The sequence below is a fragment of the Ziziphus jujuba genome, chromosome 11 (assembly GCF_031755915.1).
Source record: "Ziziphus jujuba cultivar Dongzao chromosome 11, ASM3175591v1".
Lineage (NCBI taxonomy): Eukaryota > Viridiplantae > Streptophyta > Magnoliopsida > Rosales > Rhamnaceae > Ziziphus > Ziziphus jujuba.
In genome coordinates, this window is record NC_083389.1 from 26,952,162 (window position 1) to 26,969,666 (window position 17,505).

The 17,505-nt window shown below is 34.4% G+C and overlaps 4 protein-coding genes across 9 annotated transcripts; 2 read left to right on the forward strand and 2 right to left on the reverse strand.

Moving 5' to 3' along the window:
• The first annotated feature begins 35 nt into the window (after nucleotides 1-35).
• On the forward strand, nucleotides 36-6,330 carry LOC107433123 (protein GAMETE EXPRESSED 2). Of its 5 annotated transcripts, none has more exons than XM_048464896.2 (16): nucleotides 36-808; nucleotides 898-1,218; nucleotides 1,362-1,700; nucleotides 2,001-2,327; nucleotides 2,508-2,714; nucleotides 2,803-2,888; nucleotides 2,990-3,131; nucleotides 3,416-3,730; nucleotides 3,889-4,013; nucleotides 4,147-4,364; nucleotides 4,455-4,679; nucleotides 4,797-5,026; nucleotides 5,133-5,371; nucleotides 5,607-5,763; nucleotides 5,922-6,088; nucleotides 6,185-6,330. In XM_048464896.2, exons 1-16 carry the CDS (start codon nucleotides 568-570, stop codon nucleotides 6,203-6,205), a joined length of 3,360 nt encoding a protein of 1,119 aa, XP_048320853.1. In that variant the 5' UTR covers nucleotides 36-567; the 3' UTR covers nucleotides 6,206-6,330. The 5 variants fall into 5 exon arrangements, with proteins under 5 accessions (XP_048320853.1, XP_024922274.2, XP_048320855.1 ...); XM_025066506.3 differs by having other exon boundaries at nucleotides 3,422-3,730; XM_048464898.2 differs by having other exon boundaries at nucleotides 3,584-3,730.
• Nucleotides 6,331-6,487: 157 nt separating this feature from the next.
• On the forward strand, nucleotides 6,488-8,959 carry LOC107433161 (probable acylpyruvase FAHD1, mitochondrial). Of its 2 annotated transcripts, XM_048464901.2 has the most exons (7): nucleotides 6,488-6,950; nucleotides 7,074-7,126; nucleotides 7,349-7,411; nucleotides 7,856-7,906; nucleotides 7,998-8,115; nucleotides 8,203-8,271; nucleotides 8,707-8,758. In XM_048464901.2, the coding sequence occupies exons 1-6, from the start codon at nucleotides 6,572-6,574 to the stop codon at nucleotides 8,268-8,270; spliced, it is 732 nt and encodes a 243-aa protein (XP_048320858.1). In that variant the 5' UTR covers nucleotides 6,488-6,571; the 3' UTR covers nucleotide 8,271; nucleotides 8,707-8,758. The 2 variants fall into 2 exon arrangements, with proteins under 2 accessions (XP_048320858.1, XP_015899903.2); XM_016044417.4 differs by lacking the exon at nucleotides 8,203-8,271 and having other exon boundaries at nucleotides 6,501-6,950; nucleotides 8,707-8,959.
• A 330-nt stretch (nucleotides 8,960-9,289) lies between these two features.
• Nucleotides 9,290-11,893, reverse strand: LOC107433160 (uncharacterized). The gene is made up of 3 exons (XM_016044416.4): nucleotides 11,276-11,893; nucleotides 9,960-10,201; nucleotides 9,290-9,688 (listed from the first exon to the last, which is right to left on the reverse strand). The coding sequence occupies exons 1-3, from the start codon at nucleotides 11,744-11,746 to the stop codon at nucleotides 9,442-9,444; spliced, it is 960 nt and encodes a 319-aa protein (XP_015899902.1). The 5' UTR covers nucleotides 11,747-11,893; the 3' UTR covers nucleotides 9,290-9,441.
• Nucleotides 11,894-14,702: 2,809 nt separating this feature from the next.
• Nucleotides 14,703-16,080, reverse strand: LOC107433124 (uncharacterized). The gene is made up of 2 exons (XM_048465614.2): nucleotides 15,522-16,080; nucleotides 14,703-15,399 (listed from the first exon to the last, which is right to left on the reverse strand). The coding sequence occupies exons 1-2, from the start codon at nucleotides 15,606-15,608 to the stop codon at nucleotides 14,947-14,949; spliced, it is 540 nt and encodes a 179-aa protein (XP_048321571.1). The 5' UTR covers nucleotides 15,609-16,080; the 3' UTR covers nucleotides 14,703-14,946.
• Between the last annotated feature and the right edge of the window lie 1,425 nt (nucleotides 16,081-17,505).

Genomic DNA, 17,505 nt, shown 5'->3' on the forward strand with positions numbered 1-17,505 from the left:
CGTTTCTGTTTTAGTGTTTGAAGTGTATATTTTGGCACCGTTTCGATGTTCAATTTTCAATGGTCCGAGGCTTGTGATAGAGTAATCTGCCACGATAGTCAAATTGCTTTCTCAGTTACGCTGTTGAAATGTTCATTTCATCGCTCGGCGTTCTGCCTGGAGGGTTAGAAAACCAGGCAACTGTAATTGATTGAATTTTGCCAGATTTTTTTTTTTTTTGCTTTTTGTTTTTTGTTTTTGTATTTTTTGAACATTACAAATTATCCCAAATACCTATATTTCCATAAATAATTATGCTCTCATGGCATAGCCATAGGTAGGTAGAGGTGTTAAGCTATCATTTTCATCGAATTTTGCCAGATTTTTTAAGCTAATGAAAAGAAAACATCAGTCGTTTAAACCGCTCTTCGTACAAGTTTTCTGGGTTGGAACTACCAAGTATAATTCATTAAAATCTATTGAATAATATGCATTAAATTATTAATGAAACACCGATAAGATGAAAGATGCGAACAGGGAGTTATGGAACTTTGACGAGAGAGAAAAATAAGGAGAAAGAAACTGCACATGCAAACCGCTTCCAACTGTCACCAACCGACTCAAAGAAATCCAACGGCCACGATTACTCCCATACTACCACTTCTACCACCACCACCTTTCTGTAACCTAAAAAGATTGATGAACACCCTCTTGGCAAATACAATTTTAGTTTTCCCCATCACAATCCACGCTTCTTGGTTCTCTTTCATGGCAGTCCTGCACGTACTCATTTCAGTCATGGCTTTGTCTTTCGGTTTTACACTTTCAAGTTCGTTTTTTTATTATTTTTATTATTTTTTATTATTTGCCATAAAAAAGCTACGATCAACCATAGTCTTTGCTATAATTCGTTTACAGAAAATGCAACAAAGCCCGAGTTTGCATTCAGTTGGTTAGACGACAAAGACACATTCAAGGCAGGTGACATTGCGACTATAAGGATCAAAGTGCTGACCAACTTTGACAAGCTTGACAAGAGAACTTTTAAGCCCATTCTCTCAGTCAACGGAAAGCTTGGAAATAGCTCTTATGTATCTGGGGTTCTTACAGATTTTGGAGGGGATCCTGGAAACTGGAAGCTCTACTTTACCACGATTACTTCTGGTTTATTCAACGTGATTATCAACGAGGATCATTATGAAGTGTTAGATTCGTCCCTGCATTTCCAAGTTGAACCAGGTTTAGATTTTGTTTATATTCCATTTCGGGAATTGAACTTTTTATGTTTCCTCTGTATTAATAAACAATAAATGCTTGAAAATTTGTTTAAATGGTTTCTTTAGAAGTTATTTGGTTTTTACTTTTTCTGTTGTGTATTGAAGGTAAAATCTATCCATCTGTTTGTGTTGCTTCTTGGATGGGTTATGTTAATGAGTTTGAAGCAGGGAGTAAAGCTAGACTTCTGGTACTTCCAAAAGATGCATTTGGGAATAATATCACTAACACCAGCGAAGACCCAAGTTTACATAACTTTACTGTATCTGCTTTTTATACAAATGGTTCTATTGCAAGTGTTCCAAACATCAGTTATGTTGGTTGGAACGAATATGGTTATATCATTCTTGAGTTTGTTGTGGTCATAGCTGGAAATCAGTTCTTGAATGTGCACGGTGGGAATCAAACCTTGAATGGGTCTCCGCTACCATTTAAGGTGAATCCAGGTGATGTACAATGTCAGACATTCTAGTTCTAATTTTTACGTTTCTATGTTTTATATAGAAGATCGAACAATATGTTTCCTTTTTCCATGTTTCTGATGAAATCCAGAGGTGTTTTTACCAGCTTGAAATGCAATATTGGCTTGTTGTTGATTTTGTCGTCCTTTCTTTTTCTGTTGTAATATTTGTCTTAATTTTATATGCAAGAACGTTATGAAAATGGGTTTTGCGATGTGAGTCTGTCCTGTTTGTCTTCTTCTCTTTGAAAGAAATTATGACAAATTCTTGACTCGGCTGAATTAGGGCCCCTTGAAGTATCCAATTGTGTGGCCAAATGGAACTACGAACCAAATGCATGGCAATTACTATCCAAGATGGAAATCTTCATACACCAACAAGATCAGCATGGGAACCTTGTTCCAGGGCTATATCTATTCGATGCTGAAGTTGTTGAGAAGGAGACAAATTTGTCTATACCAGTGGCAGATTTGCACTTTAAAGAAGTGAAGGCTGGAATTCAGTTGTTTTCTTTCAGTAATACAGAACCAGGGAACTTTTTGCTCACAATATCTGATATGAAGCATAAGAAAAGAATCTCTAACATGCCATATGCTTATACCGTCTTTGTTGGTGTGTGTTTTCTCTTCACTAACTCTTTTTATCAAAAACCCTGCTGGTGTTAAGCTTGCCCAATTCTTTTTCTTGTTTCCTTCATTGCCATTCTTTTGCCTTTAGCATATTGTTTCATCATTCTTCCTTTTTCTTCGCCTCTTTTGATTGGTAAAGATTGTCATTTCCATGCTCGAACAGGTTATTGCAATGGATCTAACAGTATTGTCAATGGATCTGGTTTGAATAATTCAACTGCTGGTGAAATCGCATATTTCTCCGTTTATTTGAATGATATTTATCATTATCCTTCCCCAGTTGAAGTCGAAAGGCTTCAGGTAGAAATTGTAAGAGAAATCGACTCTTATGGTGTGCAACCAACCATATATCCTATACAAATAGTCAACGGTACAAGCAATCTAGCAAACATATTTTATTGTTTCCTTCTGATTAAATTGTTTGGTATTATTTTAAGAAATCTTTTATGTTTAAATAGAGAGTACAGCTGAAAGAGGACTAAGATATGGGATCAATGGTGAAATAGAAATTGCTCCTGCACCATCTTTTGATCCGGGTAATTATGTAAGAAGTGCATTCTTAAGCACGTTTCTATATGTGTTTATTTGAAGTTTTTAGGCTTGAGATTATGATGATATCTAAAACACCGTCTTCTGGAAGTTCAGTCTATTGGGAGCTCAACAATTGTTGCCACTGCCTTTAATGTGGTCTATACACCTCAGAGGAGTGGGATTTATCGAATTCTTGTATCCTGTGGAAATATTATTCTGAATGGGGGTCATTCATTTATAAAAGAAGTTAGAGCAGGTATTTTTCTTCATTGAATACACAATCAATTTGCCAATGAAAAGTTCCAAATTCAACAACTTGATACTCGTCATCAACCTTTACAATTAACAGAAGTTTGGAAAATGGATGTCAGACATAATCGAAAATGTAGTTTGCAGTTTCAGTCCTCTTAATCTCATAGTTTTGTATCAAATTATATCCCAACACAAACTTTGATAAGAATTTAGTTGCTTACTGTAATCAACACCGTCCTGTTATTGTTTTAAATGGTTTCAACATATGATGAATGATTTCTTACTAAGCTGCAGGTGAGGTTAATATATCACTTTCGGGAGTTGTAAAATTTTCTCCTAAGGTTCCAAAGATGATAATGAATGAAGTAGTAGCGCAGCTCATGGATTCATTTTCTAACCCTGTCTTGTCGCAACAATCAAGGCTGAAACTAGAGATTGCTTCTATCAACGCTTCAGGTTTTTCAAGTGGGATGTTTTTGGATAACAATGATGGTTCGTACACGGGTCATTATCTGGCTGAGGGTATTGGAACCTATCAAATGTGTGCTTCATTTGATAGCAGTCGCTTGCCCCCATGCCCATTTGGGGTCAATGTTTATAGTGGCAAGTTTATTAACCGACAACTTATAGCTCGTTATGTTTATGCTTTTAGTTTTCTGTTTTTCTTTTTTGTTTTAAAAGAATATACAATAACAAATGAGCACTAAGAGTAAACATTTCTCCTCCTGCTTAATCTGGTTGATTTTTCCATTCTCTTATAGGTGAATATTTTCCCAGAGCCTACAGTGATAATATATCTGTTTGGGAAGATGAGTCAATCGCTTTTGATGCTTTGGAAAATGACTACATTGCTGGTGACAATGCAAGCATTCTCAATTTCTCACAAGTATGATCCTTCGCTTCTCTCCCGAAAGAGATGTTTACTTAGTTTCTATGATGTTTGAGGTTAGGATGAACAACTGGATTAACTAACCTCACCATCGCCTTCTGACTTCCTTTTATATGTGGTATATTGTCAGCCAATTCATGGTTCACTCCTACAATATGGAAGGCTTTTTCGCTATACACCTTGTAAAGATTATTATGGGAATGATACTTTTGAGTACACAATTTCTGATATAAATGGAAATCTTGCCACTGCTGCTGTAAGTATATCTGTTCTCACAATCCCACCCCAGTTTGTTTCCTTTCCAAGTGAATTGCAAGCAACTGAAGACATGATTAGTCCCAGATTCGGGTAAGCTACTGTTTTCTCTAAAGTAATGCATGGATTTATGCTTTATTAGGACCTTCTTTTTGGTGTAAGTGTAATTCCGGTTCTTTGCAGTGGTTTTGCTGGGTTTGAGATAAGATATTCTGATATGATGGAGAACATCTCTGTTAAACTCAGTGCAAGATCTGGGACCGTACTGTTATCTCCTATGCTAATGCAGTTTTGGTCACCATGGAGTGGATTCTCTATATACAGGGGAGATGAGGAAGCAAATGGTTTGGTCATGGAGGGTACTGTGGAAGTTGTCAATTTTGCCCTCAAGTCAATCCAGTATTTTGGGTACTACCTACTGATCTATGTTCACTTTTTTTTCATATAATCTCAATTTCAAATTGAAGTTATACTTCATGCTTTAATTATTCTATATGAGTAATTTTTTCTGTAACTTTAAATCAGAAATGAGAACTTTTATGGCCGCGATACAGTTCGAGTCTCTATGAGGAACAGAAATGGAGTAAATAACTTGGATATTCCAGTTATTGTGGAACCTATTAATGATCCCCCATTTATTAACGTCCCTGAACTTATTATGTTGAAGAGTAATGAGGATGAGACATTGATATATGATGAAAAAAGGGACAAGTTTGACTTTTCCATTGGAGACCCTGATCTCCGTGGCTTCCCTGGTACGACTAATAACATATGTTTCAGATTTTACTAAAACTAAAAGCATCATACTTCTCAAGGAATATTACTTACATGTTGAATGAATGGAATGGGTTTGTTTTTCAGCTTCTGAGTCTCTTTTTATGGTAACCTTTTCTGTGGAGGTTAATGATGGATTTCTAGTAACTAATTTGCCATCCGAGCTCATCAATACAACTGAACTGAAGATGAAGAATAGTTATCAGTGGCAACCTCTTCAGACATATGTTGCTATCTCAAAACATTTTATGGTCAAAGCTAATGGAGTTAGATTTCGCGGAACAATTAGTGACTGCAATTCTGTAATGAAACAGCTGTCCTATGAAGTGAGTAATACCTTTTTTTTTTCTTTTGACTTGTTAGTGATAAGTCGTCACTGTTGCTCAATATTTTTGCAGTTCTTTTATATTTTGGTTATGCCAAATTAACTAATCGTTATTTTGCTTTTTATGAAACATTTTTCACTAGTTTGCTTCCATAACACCAGCAGTATATGTTTCTGAATTCAAATTGTAAACCAGATCCGGCATTTGATTGCAATTTTTTTTTTTTTTTAATCAGGGTGGAGAACATGGTGCTGTTTTAACAGTGACAGTAAATGACATGGGAAATTATGGATGTTATCCAGATTGTGCTGACAAGATATCAGTGCCTTTATACACTGAGGCTTCTATTAATCTAATAAGAAGAAAGCCAATAAATTCAGTTGTAGCTCATGGTAAGAGGTTTTTGCAAATTTTCTGAGGTCAAGGCACAGTCAAATTTTTTGAGTACCCATTGTATGTAGAATTTTGCATTATTTATAGAAAACCATTTAGGTCTGTCCTAAATATGAGACTAAGAGAACTAACAAACTTGGAACTGTCTGGTCTACAGCTTTAGGATCGGCCATCATCATTGAATTCATCATGGTGTTCTGTCTTGGACTGCTACTTCTATTCTTTACATGCAAATGTGCCATTCTTCTTGCAAAGGAAAGAAGAAACAAGTCTTCGATCAGGAATTCTCAGCAAACCAGCACGCACAATCCCCACAAAGAAACTGTAAATATATAGACATATATTATATATACACTTGCCATCAGTTCTTGTTGTACATAATTTATCATTAACTTTTGAATTATGATTTTGTATTCACAGGAACTAACTGTGCTGATGTGACATGTAAGATTTTGCAAAAGGAATTCCATGTAAAGAAAGGATTTTCACTTGGTGGGTAGTCAAAAGAAAGGATTTTTAGATATGATTTGTAATTATCACGTAAATATTAAATGCTTTTGTCTTTAATTTTTCTGCCAATTCTCTTAACTTTTTTTTTTTTTTTTCTGGGTCTGTCTATTGAAGTAAGTCTTTTTGTCAAAAAGGTAATAACAATATTTTTGAAGTGAAGTAACAACCAACCAGAATGCTAATCTGGCATTTAGTTCAATGACAATGCTAAAAAATAGTCCATATTGAAAGGTCAATAAGTAAAAAATAATAATTGAAAAAAAAAAAAAATTGGTTTCTGGTAGAACTAGTTGTAATATGCGGAGCATACCATATATACAAGCTGCGACTGCGCCTCTTTCTTCTCTGTTTCCGAGCGTAAAGAAGAGAGAGAGTGTGGTAGCAAAGTGTGGGACTTTGAAGATGGCATCGACGACGTATCAGAAGCTTCTTCAAGTTGGGACCAAGATCATCGCCGTCGGCAGAAACTACGCGGCTCATGCCAAAGAACTCGGAAACGCCGTTCCCAAGGAACCGGTTCTGTTTCTGAAACCGACGTCGTCTTACTTGGAAAACGGAGGGACCATCGAGATTCCGCATCCGTTAGAGTCTTTGGACCATGAGGTGGAGCTGGCCGTCGTGATCGGCCAGAAAGCTCGCGATATTCCTGAAGCCTCCGCCATGGATTATGTTGGAGGTAGATTTTTCATAATTTGTTTGAAGATTATGATTTTTATTTTTTTATTTTTTTTCTTATTTTGGAATTTTGAAGATTTTGAAATGTGGATTTTTACTGATTTTTTTTGGATCGTTAATTAAGGTTATGCTCTTGCTCTGGATATGACTGCCCGGGAAATTCAAGCTTCTGCAAAGGTAATAAATCCTAGTTGCATTTTTGTTACTAAAACTTGGCTAGCAAAATCAATTTCTGGGTCACATTGAAAAAACTCAGAAATCCTAGTGTTGATCTTGTTCTTTGGTAGTTAAAAAAATTTGGTTTTTTTTTTTTAAGAAATCAGTGACAATTGAGTTTGATTGGAAATGGTAGTGTTTTTTCTGCTTTCGTTTTAATTTAAAGTTATTTCCTTTTCCCAGTCTGCAGGTCTTCCATGGACAGTAGCTAAAGGGCAAGATACCTTCACGCCAATCAGTTCTGTTGTAAGACAAAATATTTAGGTCATATAATATCTGTGCTTCTCTAATATAGATTCCAATCAGTTCTCTTAGCTATATGCTTGGATTACTATGTGAGTAAATAATAAAGATAAAAGGATATTGATTCAGACAAATACTTTTAATCATGTGATGTGAAGATGGAGCGATTTAAGTGAAGTTGCGCAGTAAATTTTCATTCTGATTTATAGTAAATAATTTAAGAATTTGAAAGGACATTGAGCATTTTCAGAGTCAAATATATTGTCAAACCTGATCCTTTAGATGGTCAAATGTATGTAACCATCATTCATTTGAGAAGTTTTGAATTAAGAGCAGGAGAATTTCAGCTAGTTACCTGATTCACAGTTCTTGTCTCTGAGCTGCAATTTCTTTTAGCTGTGTTTTCAAGCATTTTCTCTCCTTTGACTCGTCCTAATAATCATGCAGCTGCCCAAGACTGCGATACCAGACCCTGACAATTTGGAACTATGGCTGAAGGTTCATAGCTTTACCACTTGTTCATGTGCTTTTTAAAAGTAGCCTTACTTTTTTGTACTTAAGATGGCGTTCCTATTGTTTGGTCACGCAGGTAGATGAAGAATTTAGGCAGAAAGGTTCGACCAAGGATATGATATTTAAGATTCCATTTCTCATTAGTCACATAAGTAGTATCATGACACTTTTTGAAGGAGATGTCATATTGACAGGTATTTTTCCGTTGATTTTATGCTTTAATCTTCTTGTTGATCAATAGGGACACATATTAGCAGGTATATTAGTTGTGTTTGTTGCAGATTATGAATTGCTGGTGTTTTGGTTTGTAATGGTTATAAAAATGGGCCCCTTTTCCTTATCATACTAAGGTATTTAAGTTTCTGTTCCTTATGCGATGCTTATCATTAGTTTCCTGTCGTTTCTAAGAGTTGGGAGCTATATATTCAGGGGAGGAAATTCTTTGTTCCCTGTCATCATCATCTTTCAGTTGATGACGAATTAATCTATAAAAGCTATGCACACAAAAACAATGTTTCCTTCTGTTTTGGTTGCAATTCACCCTTAATTGTTGTTGAGTCCAACTTTTCGTGCGGCTAGTCGTTGTTGCTGGGGAAACCGTTTTGATGCTGCTTATAAGATAATCTCTCTCCAAATTAGAAATTTTCTCTCTCTTAGTCACATAAACATGTTAAGGATAGGTAGCAATTATAGGAATCTCGTTACACACTGCTTAAGAATCAATCTAGATGGCCGAGGCTTTCAATGGGTCCTAGCTAATTGCATCGCTCAAACTGTTTATGCAGGAACTCCAAAAGGTGTTGGCCCTGTAAAACCAGGTCAAAAGGTAACTGCTGGTATAACAAACCTCCTGGACATTCACTTCAACGTTGAGAAAAGGCAGAAGCTAAGAAGCTAATTAGAGATTATGAAAAGCGTTCGAGTTTCTGAAGGTGGAGCAACATGAAAGTAATGATAAACATTAAGGACCGAACAGTAATAGATGTTTGTGGAGAATCACAATAAATGGAACCTTTATTTATTTTAAATTTATATGAACTTTACTGGCCTGCTTGCATATAAACAATGCAATTTTTTGAGGTACAAAATTTCCATTTGAACTTGAAACGTGAGTTTACCAAGTGCTACCTCATGTTTGGCCTTGAGAGGTTTCAGTTCGTGCGGTCGCTTTTAAGATTAAATCTGTAGTCTAAAAATTAGTGGAGTGCTTTGGTCTACTACCGAGTAATCGAACACATGGTACACTAATATTTTAAACAAGTTTGCTAAGAGAAATTATTAACTTATCATGTACTATGAAGATTACAAGATATGTTTTAAGCAGTGATTATTTTATATTCCCTTCCTATTATATGCATGATACCATAATAGCACCAATAAAACCATTTAAGGTTAATTGACATTGATGAAAACCTTTAAAACAAACACAGAAAGGGTACTTAAACAAGCACTTTGACTGACATAATCACGCAGAAAACCAGGCCAGAGTTTCACCAGACAGAGCAGAATATAAAATATACTTAAAATTTCTTGAAGAAATCGTAAATGTGCTTGTTTATCTCATCTGGCTTTTCTTGGTTGAGGAAGTGGGCTACACCTTCCAGTATCACTAACTCCTCCAGAAGTGGCACAGCTTTCTTGATCCCGCCTTTGTTTAAGTAATCCTTAACACCTGGAGCATTATAAGCTAGGTCAAGATCTCCCACAATAAACTTAACTGGAACTTTGATTTGAGCTCCGGTCCATGGTGCCATGAGTTCCCAATTTCTGCATGGCAGGAAAAAGAAAAATGGAAATGAGATTATATATAATTCAAAAATGAAAAATGCAATAGATTGTATTTAATTGGAATTTGAGATTTTAGAAATTTAATTGAATCCAATGACATATTAAATAAATATGTCAACCCACAACTAGATAATAGTCCATTCTTGTGGGATTTAAAAAATGAAATGAAAATATATATCAGACTGGTTATTTTCAATGTTGTTGTAAGCAAGAAGCAGATATATTCAATCAAAGCTTAAAAGAAGCAAACCTATCTATATTTCTGTAGTAGTTCACTGCCGCAGTGAAGCCTTTCTTCTCATATTTGGCGATGTAGTACTTAACCTCTTCCTCTGACAACCAAGAAGGCAATTCAATCGGAGCATCCAGAGGATTTCCAAATCCTTTCCCTTTAGGCAAGTGTAGTGGACCTGGATTACGATATGTTAGTATTTCTTTGATAACTCTTTCAGTACCAATCTGGGCAAACTCAGCTTCTATTTCTCCAGGCTCCTACAATACATGTAAGCAACACAATTATATTGGTTTAACAAATCCAGTAAGGCTACACTAAAAGAAAATAATGTTACTCAACAGCCATGAGATCAAGTTGTTAGGGATATCAGAATGTGCTATAGCAAAACTAAGCTAACTCTTTTTAAGACAAGTGAAAATTACAATGATGGCATAAAAATTAGACAAATAAAAACTTAGATATCTAATAACAGCTAAACATATTTCTTTAAAATGTTTTGACTAGTCATGGTTGTCGAAACTGTGGTTAACAAGGCATAATAAACAATTCAGCCAAAAACGGGAGATTGCTATGGGGTTTTCTAGATTCTCACAGATGGTTATTTTCAATTGGCAAAGGTGTGCTAAGCGTTGCGGGTAAAACGAATATTTTAAGTATCCGTCCTCATCCTCATTAAAATAATAAATTCAACAAGTAGATAAACTAATTAACAATGATCTCCAACTTTAAGGTTCGTGACTAGTTATTAAAATATTCAACCACGAGTCCACGACAAGTTATTAAATCACCTTTTTGGCATCAAAAGCTTCACAGTGACACAACCATTGCAATTCCATACGCATATTAATCTAATCATGAACTGATCGAGCACAAATTTCCAACTAGAAAGCCCAGATTACTCATATTTTAAGGATGATTAGGGGTCCACATACAATAAATTATAACATAAATCTAAAAATTGCAGGATGCCATCACCAAATACCTACAGATTGCAGAAGGGTTAATAAGAGGACAAAAGGGACTTGGAAAATTGTCGTGCCCACCTCACATATTAGAATTGGGACAAAGGTAATTGCTATATTTCCTTCTATCAACCACAGACAGATTAATTCTGAGGGCAAAAATTATCATCAATTTTCCAAAAACAAAAGAAAAGAAACCTTGATTGACTAAGTTTATAAATGGTCATCAATGCAACTACTCCCAGTAATTTGTGAAGCCCAAAACTTTAAATTTTCAAACTTTTTATTTCATCATTCAGAAGCTACAACCAAGTGAAAAAAAAAACTGCTGCAAATAAGATATTAAAAAAAAAAAAGGGAAATAATAACCTGAAATCTGCAGATATAATAGTCAGAACCATAGAGGGCATTCAAGCTCTGAATAGGTCTCCTCGCAGGGTTTCTGGGCGTGTAAACCGCGCTCATGTTCACCAAGGCCTTCACTCGGTCCGGGCGAAACAGGCACAGATACCAAGCCATGATAGCACCCCAGTCATGCCCAACCACAAACACCTTGTCCTGATCGGAAGCTATGGCGTCCAGGAGCGCTATCAGGTCCCCAACCACGTGGAAGGCAGTGTAATCGGACGGCGAAGCCGGCGCATCGGTGTCGCCGTAGCCACGCAGATCCGGTGCGACGGCTCGGTAGCCGAGTGAAGCCAGTGCGTGGATCTGGTGGCGCCAGCAGTACCATAGCTCAGGGAAACCGTGGATGAATAGGATCACTGGGCCTTGGCCTTTCTCTGCTACATGCATACTTATGCCATTGACTTGCAGTGTTCTATGCTCTATGCCGTCCATTGTTTCTCTGCGATTTTTCAGAAGTTTTTTGTTTTGGTGTTGAGCTTTCAAAGCTACTTTCACTTTTAGCGGCACAGAGTATTTGTTTCCTTAAATAAATTCTTAAAAAAATAAATAAATTTTGACTGATTTGAATCAAAACGTACAAAATTTGATGAGTTGATTGGATCACAATCTTTGTGAATTTATAGACAAACGATCGAGCTCCTTAACGTATCATATATTGCCACCTCCCTACTTGGATTTTTTTTTTCATTTTCTTTAAAAATAGTAATAAATCATTATTAATAATTTGCTGATCCACAAAAAAAAAAAATAATAATAATAATAATACTTTATAAAGTAAATTTATATTTTATTTATTCGATTAAAAACTTAGCATAAATCCTTCTCATAATAAAAAAGTGAGAAAAAATAATTAAAATGATCTTCTGATCTATTTTTATTCCAAATACGTCCAATTTACACACAAAATAAATAAATAAATAAAAGTAAAGACAACATTAACATTAAGGAATAAGTAAATACAAATATTTATGCAATAATTATATATATTTAATTAGCTAGTAGAAAGAGTTTGTTACTAAAATTATAAGCATCAACGTGATTCAGGAAAAGGGATTTTTTTCTGTTAAGATAAAAAAGAAAAAAGAAATAACGTGTTTCATGAAAAGATGAACATGTTCCTTTTAACATGTCCAAGTGAATAATGGCTCTCTAACAGAAGATAAAGGTTTGCCGAATATCTTTTTTTTTTTTTTTTCTTTTAACATGATATGTTAGAAAAATTATTGGTTGGGAGCCATTAAAGATGGTCTTAAAAGAATACCATTGACCAAGACCTTGAAATTTTGGTTTTACGAAAACAATAAATAATGCAACACAAGTACTGATGTATAACTAAAACTTTGCAGAATATATTATTAAATAATAATTCAGATCATAACAATATTATTCTATTTTAAGATCAACTATCAATTATCAGTGTTTGATTAAAAATAAAAAAATAAAACTGTGATAATCGATATAAAATAAAAAAAAAGGATCAACTATCAAATTTTTTTTATTATTATTATTTTTTGTTAATAAAAAGTATCAAAGTATTAAATAGGAAGTTTGGAAAAGTATCAAATATATATATATATATATATATTTTTTATAAGATACGGCTTTGAACATAAATTTATGGGATAACAATATAGCAATATGACAGATAAAACCAGATTTACTCTCTGACCATAAATGATGGATCCAAAACCGTTTATATTAAAGTATTCATGGTTATTGATTGAACGTTGCATAAAAAGAGAGATATTTTAAGAAACATGCAATTAAATGCTCCTGACATATTATTATTATTATTATTATTATTATTATTATTGCTGAAATGCTAGGGGTATATCATTGTAATAAAAATTTGGATGTTGGGTAACCGTCTCATTCCCACGGGTCCAATCTTTGTTAACAATTTCATTGCTTTCTCGTCTTTAATATTAAATTAACATTTTTAAAGACAACTAAAACTTCACAAAGAAAACTCCATCTGCATCCAACATGTTTACCAAAACCTTGGCATTTTATGTTGGGTTTCTTTTTTTTACAATCTTTAACTCCAATACAATGTATCTTTTATCTTTTTGGAAACACTTTTTTTCACATGCTAAACTCACAAACTAGTTTGAGTGTTTTACAAGCGAAACCGAAAATACCTCTGAGTAGCTGGAATTAGACTATTTATATTTTGTTTTTGTTTTAACATCTATTGGAGTATACCACTCACATCTTCATTTGTGTAGCTGAAAATTCAAATAAACTTAAAAACTATATTTAAAAAAAAAAAAAAAAAAAAAAGCACAAAAAACATAATCTTTGAGGATGCCTTTGGGCAGGCTTTTTCCTATTTGAAGTTTTATAGCAGTATAAGACCGTCTCATATTACCAAAAAATAAATGTTAATGTTGTTTGACAGAAAAACCATGTTACTACGAGGAGAAAACGACAAGTTGAGCCCTGTCCATTTCAGTAAAAGCAATGATGCACTGCGATGAATTTACAATTAAGGTTTGCAGAGAGAGAAGCGTTTCAATGTTTGCACATGAAGTCGCCGCTCCACATTTTGGAACTTTGTGCTTTTCTATATGAAACCGGCCTTTCATCCCCATTTTTATTTTGTCCATTTTCTTTCTTCTACTTGGGCCTTCCTTCTTCTTCCTCGATCTTTTGAGTTATTTTTGTTTTATTTTATTTTATTTTTTGATGAATAGATCTTTTTAGAGCCATATAAATTGCATATGTGCAAGTTTTTTTTATTAGTTACCGTGACACTCTCCATTTTGGTGCCACCAACTTATACCCACCATTTGTTGCTTGCTTTCAACTATTTATGCCTATTAGCTTTTACCCTTTTAGTGTTGTCTTCCTATTGAAACATTTTTTTCCATAGAAGTTTCAACACGAACTCGCGTGGTCATGGACCCCCTTTTGACTGACATCTAATACTTATATATTTCACCTACATTGATTTGATATGCAGATGAGGCTCCTAACAAGGCATCCATTGGACCCCTGAAATCTGAACCCAACGACCACCGAAAAGACAAAAGGATTGCTGAAGATCCATCAAATATTATAATGATCATATATGATCTTACCCAACAACCAACGGTCTCAGAAAGATAAATTGGAAAATATTACTGAATAGTGAATATTACGAAAGCCAATGATGGTTTTCGATATGCATCAATATGAAGATTAATCATTGTTTTTGCATTCTAAATATTAAGATTGAGTATAACGTTTTTTTGGTGAATAAGATTGAGTATAAGTTAAGGCATACAATAATAAGATGAATGAATAAAAAGGAAAAAATGTTGGGAACAGATTTTAGTCAAACCAAATAAGAGTTTCATTAGTTCGCCAAATAAACCAAAAAAAAAAAAATGTGAGCAACATAGATAAAAAAAGAGGATTCAGCTTTCCTCCAAAGGATATGCCTTTGCAGTTATGCAAAAAACACACACAAAAAAGGGACATTTACCCAAACATTAAGACTAAAAAAAGTGGAACCCCATAAAAGCAAACCAAACCGAACCCATTAACAGCCACTTTGAGAAAAAGAAAATAAAAAAGTAATAATATAAGCTTTACAAAATAAGGCTCTAGAAATGCTAATTAACTTAATTATCTGGGAAGAAGAGAAACTAGGTAACCAGATAAATGGGCATGGCAGAGGCAGAGATCCTATGCTGTTGTTCCATGTTAAGCTCTCTGAGACTGAGATAAGGTATATCCACCTCACCTTTACTCGTCGGAGTTAATGTACCGGCGAGAGGACCCGATGAAGGCAGGCTAGTTGTTCGGTACGGCGTGCTAGACCCACTTCTGCTTTCGGTAATGTAAACAGGTCCTGAAATGGATGCCCTGAAAGATCGAGCTCTGGCATGGTGAACATCTTCACGATCATCATGGCCATGGTGATTGTGGTGGGTCCATTTCCATTTGAAGAAAAGCAGAGCATTTCTCCACCACCTCTTCTTCTTGGCCTTGTGGGTTTTCTTTAGATCGTCTTTGCAAATGGGTTTCTGGAGCTTGAAGTGTATAGAGTCTATGGATCTTGTTGTGTCCCTCCTGTGCTTCCTTGCTTCCTCCAAAACCTGATTATTTTTAATAAACCAAAAAAAACAAGGGGTCAAAAAGAAAACTTTGAGCAGAGAGACAGAAAAAGCCCAAAAAAAAAAAAAAAAAAACAGAGAAAGAAGGGTATCGAAAATGGGACCTGAAAGTAGTCGATTTGAGGGTCAAAACCATAATCACTGAAATGCTGAGGTTGTGACATGGGAAAAATTGGTGACTTGGTTGACATTTTTTTAACCTGCTTTCTCTGAAATCTTTTTTCTGGTTATATATTTTCTTTTCCCCACCAAAACAGACAGAGTGGATGATGGAGAAGAAGGTCAAGTAGCAAGGAAGAAGAAGGGGAGGGAAAGTTAAAGAGACAGAGAAATAGGAAAAGAGAGAGAGAGGAAAACGGGTAAAAATGTGGGCTTTGGGGGCTCAAGGTGGGAGTGGCCGTTGGCATTGGTAAACCCTACTAAATGCTTCTTGCATCTTTTAGACTCCCAATGGTACATGCTCTAGTTAAATCTCATTTATTATCACTTGCTTAAACACTCAAACTTGAAGGTTTAAATGATTAAAACTACGAAGAAAATTGTTTTTTTATGATGAGCTTTTTGATCTATTTCAAGGGGCTCTTTTTCACCTTTTTTTTTTAATATATATATATATATATATATAATCCAGCTTCTGCTCAATTTGCGTGGCCTTCGGAAAACAGAGTTTTTAGAAGCAAGATTCTTGCCTTAAAATATACAAGCTTATGCAAAACAAAATTACTATGCAGAATTTATACACAGAAAAATTTTCTTTTCACAGGTCAAAACATAATCACGTGTTATTCATTTTTTGGTTTAAGATTCTGTCTTTGAGGGGAAAAAAAAAAAAAAAGAATTTGTTTTAGATATGAAGAAACAGAATCTTATTGAAAGATTTTGAAGGGTTAAATTGATGATAAAATTCAACACTTTTTACTTTCACAGCTTTTTGCTTTACTCGAGTGGATTTGAAAAATGATGTGATTTTGGTTTTGGTAATGATTCAAGCGTAAATAAGTTGACGAAAATGAACTGATATGAACCAATAGTAGTGGGCTTATGAAACCAATATTGATTTTATAAAGACTGCTTGAAAATCTCAACAATGCTTGTAGTGGAGTCCAAAACCAAACATCACCACCAAGTCCAACCATTTTTTTAGCTTAGCTTAAGAGTTACTTCTTTTAGAGTTGTAATTTTAGCTGGTTTTGCCTCTCCCAAGTCAAATTTATCTTTTTTTTTTTTTTTTTTTAGGGGGGTTCTTGGTTGGACAAAGCAAAATACTCAGAAAGAAATTCATGGAAAAAAAAAAAAAAAAACTCACAAGGAACCTCTTGATAGAAAGAAAGAAATATTTATTTGCAGTTATTATTACCAAAAAAATAATAAATATTTATTTGAATCAAAGCCTACAAAACTCGCACAAACAGAAGGCACGGGTCCCTAGGAGTCACTGTCCCATAAACGTTAGGCAGAATATCTAAGAAAGAGTAAGTTTTGGATAAAAAATTTGTCATGCACCGACAAACAAATAGGAATTATAAAATCCCAATTAAGCTACCTTACTACCAAACAAAGGTATGTGAAATGGCATAAGAATTTTTGAAATTTTAATAAAACCATTTTGATATCGTATTGGGGATGGTGATTGAAGCAAGAGGAGAAAACAGATCTGGATAATTATTGAAGAACTCTCTTCGATGGATGAGTAATTGACAAGAAACTCACATGAATTACATATGGTTTTCGATGTTTTTTAATTATATGAAAAGGAAATTATTAGGGTCTCAAAAAAAAAAAAAAAAAAAAAAGTGAAAGAAAGCAAACCCCACGAGTTTGATATTGTACAAAGAATGATATAAAAGAGCTCCCTCTCTCTCACATGTTTGGTGTGAGAATGGGAAACATATTATGAACCATTTGGTCAAATTTTGTTGCCTAGCTTAGCTTCTTTGCACTTACTGGTTCGGTGGATGATCCAACAAGGAATGTCACGACAATTTTTTTATTATTTATTATCATTAAATATTATTAGATCTTTAATTTCTATAAATATGAAAAATTAAAATCCTAAATCCTAAATTTTATATGATGAAATAATAGTTT

What these genes read in the sequence shown, in the direction of transcription:
- LOC107433161 (XM_016044417.4), top strand. Translation starts at nt 6,572, where the DNA reads ATGCGGAGCATACCATATATACAAGCTGCGACTGCGCCTCTTTCTTCT. An exon ending in CGCCATGGATTATGTTGGAG is followed by an intron (nt 6,951 to 7,073) that starts GTAGATTTTTCA and finishes TCGTTAATTAAG; the next exon opens with GTTATGCTCTTGCTCTGGAT. An exon ending in TCACGCCAATCAGTTCTGTT is followed by an intron (nt 7,412 to 7,855) that starts GTAAGACAAAAT and finishes ATAATCATGCAG; the next exon opens with CTGCCCAAGACTGCGATACC.
- LOC107433123 (XM_048464896.2), top strand. Translation starts at nt 568, where the DNA reads ATGCAAACCGCTTCCAACTGTCACCAACCGACTCAAAGAAATCCAACG. An exon ending in TGCTTATACCGTCTTTGTTG is followed by an intron (nt 2,328 to 2,507) that starts GTGTGTGTTTTC and finishes ATGCTCGAACAG; the next exon opens with GTTATTGCAATGGATCTAAC. An exon ending in TGATCTCCGTGGCTTCCCTG is followed by an intron (nt 5,027 to 5,132) that starts GTACGACTAATA and finishes TTTGTTTTTCAG; the next exon opens with CTTCTGAGTCTCTTTTTATG.
- LOC107433124 (XM_048465614.2), bottom strand. Translation starts at nt 15,608, where the DNA reads ATGTCAACCAAGTCACCAATTTTTCCCATGTCACAACCTCAGCATTTC. An exon ending in CTCAAATCGACTACTTTCAG is followed by an intron (nt 15,400 to 15,521) that starts GTCCCATTTTCG and finishes AAAAATAATCAG; the next exon opens with GTTTTGGAGGAAGCAAGGAA.
- LOC107433160 (XM_016044416.4), bottom strand. Translation starts at nt 11,746, where the DNA reads ATGGACGGCATAGAGCATAGAACACTGCAAGTCAATGGCATAAGTATG. An exon ending in ATTATATCTGCAGATTTCAG is followed by an intron (nt 10,202 to 11,275) that starts GTTATTATTTCC and finishes CATGTATTGTAG; the next exon opens with GAGCCTGGAGAAATAGAAGC. An exon ending in TACTACAGAAATATAGATAG is followed by an intron (nt 9,689 to 9,959) that starts GTTTGCTTCTTT and finishes CCTGCCATGCAG; the next exon opens with AAATTGGGAACTCATGGCAC.